Raw genomic sequence first — 12,058 nt, forward strand, 5'->3', positions numbered from 1 at the left:
CCAAAGTAAAATTTCTAAGGAAGGTAATGGTTCGGAACAACTGTCTACTATTCTTTATTCCCATGCTTTAGATTTAAATGTTATTTATTTATACGTTTTACCGACATGAATTTATTTCTAGTTTGGTAGGCTACAGTACTAAATATTATTAATTTTGTATTTTGTATTGGTGAGAGCGAATATACTGATCACATGGTAAGATCTGGTTACAGCAAGCCATGTTAACTATGAACTAAAAGCTGTTGCAGTGAGCAATGTGAGACCTATACAGAGAAATATAAAAAATTCTTTAAAATAATCCGGATGCGATCTCCGGCACTACGACTTACAAGCCCAGCGCTTTAACACTCGTACACAATAGACAATGATCATGACTGCATGCCCTGTAAGTTTTATTGATATAGGCCTATTAATTTTTGTTTTTGGAGAAAAGGCTCTTTATTTCATATGAAGGGGTCACTTACGTGAGTTTTAAAACTTCTACAATTTTTATCCAAAACTTATGAATTTTGAACTACATAAACATGTCAACAATACTATCTGTATATAATTTGGTTCCATCAGGACATATAGTTTTGAAATTATATTTTTGAGTATACAGTATGTTATAGTGACGTCGCTAGAAAGGCTCCTTGCGTCACAGTTTTCAAATTTTTTAGTTCATATTGGCTCAAGAGCTTGAAAATAGTAATGGGAATATAAATTAATTCGTTTTTTGAGCTCAGTCTAAATAGAGAATCACAGTAAATTTTTAAGTGGATTTTCTTATTATTTGACCATAGTGTCCTCATAAATATTAATTTTTATCTAGTCTTATTATGTGATGATGCAGATTATCTCTTCTTTTTCTTTTTTACGAGATTGCACTTTCAGTTCTGTAACTAGGTTTCTTTGTGTAAAATTTTGCGGTTTACCTACCATAATTTCCCAATAATGAAATCATAATTCCTTAAAATCAGTCATAAGTGTTCAGAAGATACACAGTACAAAGATTTATCTTAAATACAGTGGATTCGAACTCACGACGTTATTATTATGCGCCATGCGTTTTAACCAATCGTACACAATAAAGTCTTGGAGCATCGTCCTTGAATGAAATACACTTTTTACATCGGCTGTATTTCGCTTGATGTGAAAACAGGTCAAAAGGCCTAATTTCATGACGCAGAAGAAGAAGACATCGGCTGTATTGCGATAAAATGACGCTTAAATTACCACAAACGCTCGCGAGTGAACTCAGCGCATACGATGATTCCTGAACTATTCCAGGTGGGCCTTAGCCTCTGAACAGCAACCAATTTCCTTGTCAAAGCGTATCTGGTGCTGTTGAAGCACGGCACTGCATGTGCTCGAGATGAGCTCCTTGCATCCTTGGGAGTCTTTGCCAGATAAGGTGCGGTGTGCACGGCACTGCATGTGCTCGAGATGAGCTCCTTGCATCCTTGGGAGTCTTTGCCAGATAAGGCGCGGTGTGCACGGCACTGCATGTGCTCGAGATGAGCTCCTTGCATCCTTGGGAGTCTTTGCCAGATAAGGCGCGGTGTGCACGGCACTGCATGTGGTCGAGATGAGCTCCTTGCATCCTTGGGAGTCTTTGCCAGATAAGGCGCGGTGTGCACGGCACTGCATGTGCTCGAGATGAGCTCCTTGCATCCTTGGGAGTCTTTGCCAGATAAGGCGCGGTGTGCACGGCACTGCATGTGCTCGAGATGAGCTCCTTGCATCCTTGGGAGTCTTTGCCAGATAAGGCGCGGTGTGCACGGCACTGCATGTGCTCGAGATGAGCTCCTTGCATCCTTGGGAGTCTTTGCCAGATAAGGCGCGGTGTGCACGGCACTGCATGTGCTCGAGATGAGCTCCTTGCATCCTTGGGAGTCTTTGCCTGATAAGGCGCGGTGTGCACGGCACTTGTCACTGGAATAAAGAAAAGCTCCAGGATATTTTTAAATGACAATAGCAATACTGATAACAATTTAATTACTAATATTTAGGTAGGAAAATTTAGCGACAATTTAATCGGGCCTACTGTTCTTTCTAGGGTATTCGCAGGATTATCCTACTCCAATCAAGAGAAAATCTTACTCATTTGTCCTATGTGGTCTATGCACGATGGTGTCTGGTCTACGCGTTCCCCGGACTTAAGTCCACTTAAAATTTTACTTGTGGCGACATGTTAAAATTACTGTTTACTTACCATCAATTCAGAATGCTGTAGCAAAGTATTGAAGAAATTTGTCAACGATTTTGACAGACACCTGAAACGTTTTAACGGGTGCGGCGTTGTAGGGCTTGTGTTAAGGCTCAATACTCATATAATCTGTGAATTTATTTTATTGGGTTATTTTATGACGCTGTATCAACATCTAGGTTATTTAGCGTCTGAATGAAATGAAGGTGATAATGCCGGTGAAATGAGTCCGGGGTCCAGCACCGAAAGTTACCCAGCATTTGCTCGTATTGGGTTGAGGGAAAACCCCGGAAAAAACCTCAACCAGGTAACTTGCCCCGACCGGGATTCGAACCCGGGCCACCTGGTTTCGCGCCCAGACGCGCTGACCGTTACTCCACAGGTGTGGACTATAATCTGTGAAACAAAACGTTAATTACTGCCTTAAATCAAAGCTATTTCTAGCACAAGTTCATATAAAATTTATATATATATATATATATATATATTTAGCGCCTGAATCAGTCCCTAATGTGGATCCCGCATGTTATGGAACATCCTATAGCGTACTTACATAACTACATTTCAGGGAAATAGTAACGGTCAAATATGCAGATAAGAACTTGTTCCCTGGTGATAAGTTGCTGGCTGAGTTGTTATCAACGTGACGTTGAATATTACTGCTTTCACGAAGGACACAAAGTCGTGTAACTTAAGTGTAGTGTATTTTCAATTATATTGAAAGCAAAACTACTTTAACAAATTATTGCATTTCATACGCTGGAGAACTGCATCGTTTGTGTCTGAAGATGCTGTCACGGTCAAGAACCGAAAGTGACTGGCGACTGCTGTATGCATTTTTGTGCCAAATGACATCCTACTAAAGCTAACATAACTGAAAGGAATAAAGGCACAGAAAATAGCCATACAATTTTTCATTTCTTGACTTCCTTATTTACTTTTATTGTGTAGCATGCCTTCTGGAAAATATATCATTTCTCTCAAATTATTCAACTATTTAGAAAACATTTCTCAACATAAAAGTAAAAAATGTTAAATAAGTAGCCTAAATAAACAAGACATTCTTTACCACCATCACCACTACCACTTCTGCTACAAATTCTGCAGTAAACCACCCGTGCAAGAAGATCCGTTTGTCGCCCGGACTGATGTGAGACCGTAACAGTTCACCTGGTCTAATACATGTTTTAAATTATTATTATTATTATTATTATTATTATTATTATTATTATTATTATTATTATTGTTGTTTCAGTACATATCATTGTGATGTTACTTGCTTAAGTGATATTTGGTAACAGACGGCTATTCGTGTATGTAATCTTACATGAACACAACTACAAGTTTCCGTGAGCCCAAGTGGTCAAAGACTGTATTTCAACCTGTGTCTATGCGCAGGGACCATAGGAAATCTGACGCAAGACTATTCGTTATAATATGAAAGAAGAAAGAAAATTTGACTAATGTTCCACATGATGGAAAATTGAAGAGTCGGTTACATTTCAATCACGAGACTAGATACTGCAGATAGTAGAATTGAGGACCGTTTTTGCAAAACTTGCTAACTGCAAAATTTGCAAAATTGAGATTTTTGTGGATTCGTTAACATAAGGCAGGCCTCTACTCGATGTTAAAAGCATCTTAGTAAAATTGAATTATTTCTCTTCATTGTAGTGTGTCAAAGTGTGATCGTTGCACCTATAACCTACATGTCTCCATTCAATTTTTTGTGTCTCCTGTAAAATTTAGTTTTTTTCAGTTAGTAAGTTTTGCAAAAACGGTCCTCAATTATATTCCACTCAAGATACTAGATACTGCAGATGGCAGAGTTATATTTCAATCAAGAAACTAAATATTCTAGAATACTTTAGAAAATTACGCAATGAGGGGGAAATACTATATGTTCCATGCGGATCAAAAGTGAATGGTCAGCAATCTGCTGGTCTAGTAATAAAGTGAAGGATGTATGTGCTGACACGAACGACGAAAATTATGTTAGAATAGTTTTCATAATCATTATAATCTACGTGGCGAAAAATTGCAAAAATCAAATGGAGAAAGTCATCAAGTTAGACTGGAACAAGATGGTTGAGGTTGCATAAATCAGTATGGCGTTGGAAATATCGCAAGCGATAAATTGAATTGTTGCGTACTGAAATTGGGCACAAATGGGTCCTACTGTTCTCAGCACCCCGCCATGGCAATGAAATGTAAGAAAAGGCCCTATGGCCTTAACTCTTCCAGCACAAATAAATAAATAATAACCACTGCCCGTAGAATACGTAAGCGGCTAAGCGCTCCACAGTCCCCGCGTCGAACCCCAAATGAGAAGTGCCCAACAAAACCAACATGACGACTGCACTAACTTCAACACATCAAGTAACACAAGCAACACAAACTGGTTCGTGTAAGAGATGTGTGTGTAAACAAGAACAACATCGTTACTTCCGGTGTGCAATTAGACCTAATTTTGGCCACGTAATCTGTGTTTCTTTATAATTTTCAGTATATTTTCTATTAAAACAATTTAAACAATAGCTCTGAGATTTACTACAAACAAAAAGTGTCTAAACATTTCTTTGGACCAAAACAGGTTTCAAAACGATTTCTGTGTTTGAGAGCTCCAACAGTGGTAAGCAGCAGAGTGTGGCTGTGTTCCTCCGCTTGTGTTCAGATGTGGAATTAGCAGTTGCCACATGAGTTTTTATCCGGTCTACAGCATTGCAACACTGTCGAATTGTTTTTACAGACGGCTTCTTTGTTGTATCTAAGGGCGAGAGAAACGAAAATTCGTGGGCACTGAGACATCTGCTGATTCATTTACATAATCATATGTGCACTCCAGGAGATCTGTGACGGCTCACAAGTTCAAATCTCAATGCACTGCCTTTGATGAACATCTGAAAGCAGTGTTACCAACTCAGCAGTTTAAATATGGCGACTTTTAACTATTTTTCGGAAACAATTTATTTTAAAATTTATATTACTTAAATAGGGATTCAGGGCTTTTCAATGCCCTCTAGCAACAAAAATAAAACCCTCTGTGTTAATAATGAAAAATCAAGCGACTTTTATGTAACTTTCAGTTCACTGCACAGTAGTAGTAATCACCCGGCACCAACCTGTTCCGTACTTTTCGGTGTGCATCGCCCAACCAGGGCTCGGCATCGGGAGCAGATCCAGGCTCTAAACGGGGACGCTTAATATTCATCCGTCCCAGAATCAACGCTACGCGGTGTTCGGCGGGGAAGAAAGGGGATGAAGAGAAATCATATGGCTCCCCGTGAGAGAGTAGAATCCGTTCTTGCTGCCCAAACTGACGTCGACAGTGTCACAACCATTGTACGATAATGCTGGCTGGTTACAGGATTAAGATTCACTTTCATATCCTACTTTTTTCTGCACCTCTGAAATTACACCGCAGCAGAATTATTGCCTCGATTTAGTTTTCCTTCAATTTTTATCGTAATATTTCTCCAGGCTGAAGTGTGCATTCTGTATGCATAATCCACTTCGTAACGCTGTGAACTGCAGAACGTTTCATGGAATAACACACAATTTCAAATCGTGAAAAACTCGAAGTAAAACTAGCAGCTATGAAGGCGCATAGTGAAAACTCACCTCAAAGGAAAATAGCCCGTATTGGCAATTCAGCGAATTAACTACGGCGTGCGCAATAGTTAACAGTTCCACAGCGCCATCGACTGTCTTGCAGCCTTCGCGCTTACCCTTCGGTATGCCGTATCGGGTATATTTTTAATTGATACACTTTACGACGCTTTATCGACTGCGATTGTCATCTAGCGTTTGAGTGGAATGAAGGTGATAATGCCAGGGAAATGAGTTGTGCGGGCCCTGTAGCCTGTACCATAAATGCACATGCTGTAGTTACTGAATGTAAGTCATTGACTTCAACAATGAAGCTATTCAATATTTTCACTTGCTATTGAGCCAGTTAAACGTCAACAAATTATGGACGGTTTCAGCCTGAAATTTTACCACTACAGATTCAAATGTATTGCCGAATATAAATGTTGTATAAAATTGGAGAAAAGAGGGTAATTTACTTGAATAAAGTAAGGAGATAGGTTTGGAATTAAACTTGGAAATTTATGCTTTGAAAAGTAAAAAAATTCAAGTACCTTGGAGCAACAGTAACAAATATAAATGACACTCGGGAGGAAATTGAACGTAGAATAAATATGGGAAATGCCTGTTATTATTCGCTTGAGAAGCTTCTATCATCCAGTGTGCTGTCGAAAAAGCTGAAAGTTATAATTAATAAAACATTTATATTACCGGTTGCTCTGTATGGTTGTGAAACTTTGACTCTGACTTTGAGAGAGGAACAGAGGTTAAGGGTATTCGAGAATAAGGTGCTTAGGAAAGTATTTGGGGCTAAGAGGGATGAAGTTACAGGAGAATGGAGAAAGTTACACAACGCAGAACTGCACGTATTGTATTCTTCACCTAACATAATTAGGAACATTAAATCCAGACGTTTGAGATGGGCAGGGCATGTATCACGTATGAGTGAATCTAGAAATGCGTATAGTGTTAGTTGGAAGACCTGAGGGAAAAAAGACCTTTGGGGAGGCCAATTCGTAGTGGGAGAGTAATATCAAAACAATTTGAGGGAAGTGGTATATGATGGTAGGGACTGAATTAATCTTGCTCAGGATGGGGACCGATGGCGGACTTATGTGAGGGCGGCAATGAACCTCCGGGTTCCTTAAAAGTCATTTGTATGTATAATGTTGTATTACTGTAAAAGTATCATACATGACAAAATAAGAAGTCAATATAAAGACATGCCCTCCCTCCCCAGTTTAAAGCCTCTAGAACCGCAACTGTTACTGCATAATTATAATTATTTAGGCGTACATGCAAATATCAATGCCAGAAGTCAGAAGCAGCAAAACTACAATTTAGTTAACTTTTCTGAATTCAGGATAAGAAAAGTTGTTGATACTAGAAATGTGTACTTAACGTAGAGTTCAATGCCCATTAAGTGAGACTGTTGAATCTGTTTTGATCTATCATACTCTTCAGTTCATTTTTAATCATTTTCAGTTTAAAAAATGGTCGTTCTATGCAGCAGTTTACAAACATGAGTGATACGCAAAAATTTCTACATTTGGAAAACGAGACTCCAAAGAATATTATTTTACTGTAAGTTATCAATTGATGTAACTCCAACTCTACAGTATTAGAAGAAAAATCAATTTTCAGTAGTTCAATAAACTCCAAAAATCCTTCACTGATTTCTGCCAGATCTTCCGGATATGATTTCATAATATTTGATTACCTCTTTATATTCTCCTCAGATATAAATAACAACTGTGACTGATGTAACCAAAATATATTATTCACCTTTCGTTTAGCTTCCTGGCGTTTTGAGAGAGCAGAAACAGATTACTGACAGACTGCAAAATAGTTCAGTAGCAAGTGCTAGACACCAATGGACTCTTTTTTCAACATAAACATGTGAACTTCAGGAAATAAAAATGCGGGCCTATAATTTTCTAAACGGCAAGCAAAGACCATATCAATAGTGTTTATGTTACGAAAACTAAATAGTGGTATCAACAAATGAATCACACACCCACCAAGTAGGAATAGTGCTCTAAAAATTCTGTTTAATTATCGGATATAGGCCAGAGTAAACCTAAGAGTGTAATAATCAAAGCTCGGAACTTGGGGACTTGTGTGTCGTGTGCATGAGTAAGGTTACAGGTACAACGTATACAAAGCTCACGCTGTAAGCGCTCAAGGACAGTCGTATGTACTAAGAAAGTGGTCACATCTACGCACGAAGAAACTGTGTCATGTTGAAGCCAATGACAATCAGAGAATTACAAATAAACGGTCTGTTAGAGGAATTAGAAAATACGTGTTATTCGAATGGGTATTATAGAAGTTTGAAAATACATTTTTTAAATTTTAGGTACAGAATCTCGTGGAGAAATTCGGAGGAGATACATTATTTTCTACGAATGGAGAGTTTATATTTTGTAAGTTGTGCCACACACAAACTAAAGGCTGGAAACGGCATTCATTGAAAGACATTGCAGTCCCTTAAATTGGTGGAAAATTTGTCCATAGCCATGGATCTGCCCTAGTAGCGACACACAAATTGAAAACTATTTTCGAGAAAAATTTAGGATATACATATCTTTCTCAGATAAGAGATCAGCTAGCAACTGCTGAAAATCGAACAAAACAGTGACAGTTAAAACATTTATTTTAAGTTTGCTCTCGTCATTTCATGTGACGTGGAAATAAGTTTTTCTCGTTTCAAATCATGTTTAACTCTCTGACGAAGAAGTTATGGGTTCGAAAATCTTCGAATGTAAGTGGCCATACACTGTAATACAATATACAGAGCAGAACAGTAAATTTGATACATTGCTGATGTTTATTTTTATTATATATATGCTATAAAATTACATGTTTCAACCTACCACAATACTATCAATATGTTGCTTCAGCCAGAAACCACTTTTATAGCAGACCTGACAGTACCTCCGTGCTGGAAGCGGGAATTTGTTGACATTGAAGTCCGTCGCTTAGCCACGTGCAAAGACATAAGTCCCCAAGTTCCGAGCTTTGGTTATAATTCAAACTTGTATGTTTCTCACCTTGTAGTCTGTAAACCAATGAGGACACAGCAAGAAGTCAACACAAACACGGAATTCAGCATGCTGTCCTCCCGACACATAAAACAACGACATTGTCAGTCAGAATGCGCTGGAATGTCATTTTCATCAGACAGCTTGAAAGCATCTATTTTCTACCTTTCAATTTATTTATTTAACATTTTTCTTCCATTAAGTACCTCGAAAATACGGCGTCATGTGAAGCGCGGCGCCCGTAGTCTACACTACTGGGCGTTCAGTTCAAAGTGTGTCATGGCTCGCTGTATGTCGTCATGTGGCTAGCCGATGAGCCTAGAGAATTCAATCTTCCTACACTTCCGCAGAGGTGTATAACCTATGAGGCAGAGAAGTTGCCTAGCAAGTACGGCGTTCATTCTGAAAAGTACGTACCGATACGTACGGTAACGCCGGTAGTGGCAGGAATGTGAACTGTTTGGAAATACGTACTGTCGAGATATGGGGAGAGGGTTAAGACGATTACTTACGTATTTGTTGACATTAACTTCGACGGTCAACATGGACACGAAGCATTTGAATTGTGTTGTGGAATGTTACCGTACGCAACCGATGATAACAAATACCCTGCGTACGACTTGCCGGCGCAAAACACAGTTCGAAAGAGGTTATGGTAGCACACAGACCGTACAGACCGCCATCTGTTGCTACGACGTTCAAGTTATACCGCACACGTTCTCAAGTTCAGATTGAAAAACGCCTTAAATAATAGGCAACTTCTCTAACATATAAGCTGAAACTCGCTTCAAATCGGTGACCCAACAACAGTGACGTCATGACACACTTTGAAATGAACACCCAGTAGTCCAGCGCATATGCTCTTATCGGGTTGAGAGATAACTTGCCTCAACCAGGATTTGAACCCGAGCCCGCTCGTTTCACGGACTATAATATACCAACAACTGAATATTGAGCACGCAGACATTATTTCCGGATATATCCATATATGGACGATTGAAAGCATTTTTAACTCCACTGGTATAGCGGTATGAGGAGGTGGAACTGAGTAATAGGATGAGAAGCCTGACTCAATGAAATTTAGATAAAAGATCTGTAAATTATTTTTGAAGTCACCCCTTTCGGGGACAGAGTTTTTTAATAATCATAAATGTAGATTACGGATCCTCCATCCCGATCGAAACAACATATTAGATTGATGAGAGTAACGTCAATTATTAATTTTGTAACGTATTGCAGACAGCTTTTACAAACACTGCCGTTATGCCCTGCAGCAGCTGGCCAGCTGGTCGTGAACTTGAGTGAGGAGCTCGCTCGGTCAAGGCGAAACGAGTTCCTTGGTCAATGAGACAGTCTGCCGCGCATGCGTGAAGAGTGGTGGGAACCGAAGAAAATGTGAAGTTGGCCTCATCGGAATCACGAACAGTAATCAATTTACGTTACAGAAGTTCGCATGTTCTTGTGTATTGTTTTATCTTACAATGTATACACCATTAGAAAAAGTGGGGATATTTTTTTTGTCTGTAGTGAGTTTTCAGGTTGCCCGAACTGTTATAAGAATTCTGTATAATTTCACGATAGCACCGACTATGAAGATGTACACAAATGTCCAAGAAATGGGACGATGGGCAGGTAAGTGTTATACTGTTCCAAAATATTGCAGAATAAAATTGTAATTATATTAAATTTATCAGGTGTTAAACGATGGGAAGACTGGGGATGGGAATGTGAGGAGATCCGCAAAATAAAATAAAGAGTGCAATGTAAACTACACGCACATTCATTACTCTGGTGACCTAGACCTAGAGGTTAAGAGGCACGATTCCTGCTATGAGGCTGCCTATCGTGCGTTGGTTCCAATCCCGTTTCGGCCCATGTCGTGTAAAGTTATGACGAATTCTGGGTCTCATCTCGCTATCATAAATCCCACTGACCGCTTAGTTGATAGTGTCGTTAAATAACGGATAAAATATATAAGAGAAATACTACTAAGGGAATTTCTGCGAAGCAAATTAATTACTTCGATTAAAACGTGTAAAGCATAGGCCTAGAGGTTTTATTTTCGGAGCCAACTGGTAGTAGTAGCAGTAGTAGCACAGTCTAGTATATACAGTCGCGAAGCTCAATACGTAGTAAATATGCAAACATTAGATAGTTGCTCACCACTAGAATCGCTAATATCGCCTCATTACAGGCAATGCAAAATAGTACCGTCACAGTCTATTGTTTCTAGCACCCTCAAAACTCAAGCTTCGTGACTGTATATAGTAGACTGTGGTAGTAGCACAGTCTAGTATATAGTCACGAAGCTCAATACGTAGTAAATATGCATCCATAGATAGTTACTAACCACTAGGTTCGCTAATATCGCTTCATTACAGACAATGCGAAGTAGTACCGGCACAGTCTATTGTTCCTAGCACCCTCACAACTCAAGCTTCGTGACTATATACTAGACTGTGATGGTAGTAGTAGTAGTAGTAGTAGTAGTAGTAGTAGTAGTAGTAGTAGTAGTAGTAGTAGTCACAAACCCAATTTTCTTAAGAAATTAAACATTAAAACATAATATTACACTGTCAACGCTGTACTGTACACTATACAATGTACATGATAGACAACAGTAAAACGCTGTGAAAAAACTAATTTCCGCTAGACTCTGAAGTATTGTAAGATGCAATTAAAAGCATTCCTCAAATATAATGAAACCTATGGTTGCTGCTTCTGTTTTCGGCGGCGTAAAAGTAATTCCTAACGTTAAGAGAAAGAAAAAATCCTTCGCTTATTCCTGACCCAAGTCACTGCCTCCAGGTAAATTTCACTCCGTCACTGCTTGCTCTACTTACGAGAAATACAAATACGCTTTTCATGTTATTTTTAATTTACATAAGAAAAATATATTATAGCTGATTATGTGTTACAAGAACCGCCACTCAGATTATTTATTCCATTAACATTATACTGAACATTATTAGATTGCCTGGGAATGAATTCTGAAGGAAATGACTAGTAGAAATTGAATAGAATAGAATAATTCGTTGTGCACAGACTGCACGTTTTCTTTGCTATCAGAGAGTCACAATCATGCCATGGTATGAAAGAAAAATTTCACAGGAAGTCGCAGGTTCGCATCCCTCTCGAGGTTGTGAAATTTTTCTTTCATACCATGGCATAATTGTGACTATAATAGTATTTAAATTCACTCTCTCTTTATACAGAATAAACAACACTTACTTATTCC

The 12,058-nt window shown here is 38.7% G+C and overlaps 1 protein-coding gene across 1 annotated transcript in view; it reads left to right on the forward strand.

Moving 5' to 3' along the window:
• The window catches only part of spidey (hydroxysteroid 17-beta dehydrogenase 12 spidey), an 88,485-nt gene that overhangs the window by 5,087 nt on the left and 71,340 nt on the right, over positions 1-12,058 (forward strand). Inside the window, exon 2 of the mRNA XM_069836777.1 lies at positions 10,095-10,452. Within this exon, the coding sequence (XP_069692878.1) occupies positions 10,302-10,452 (151 nt within the window). The 5' untranslated portion in view covers positions 10,095-10,301. The remainder of the gene's footprint in view (positions 1-10,094; positions 10,453-12,058) is intronic.

This window comes from Periplaneta americana, chromosome 10, assembly GCF_040183065.1.
Source record: "Periplaneta americana isolate PAMFEO1 chromosome 10, P.americana_PAMFEO1_priV1, whole genome shotgun sequence".
Lineage (NCBI taxonomy): Eukaryota > Metazoa > Arthropoda > Insecta > Blattodea > Blattidae > Periplaneta > Periplaneta americana.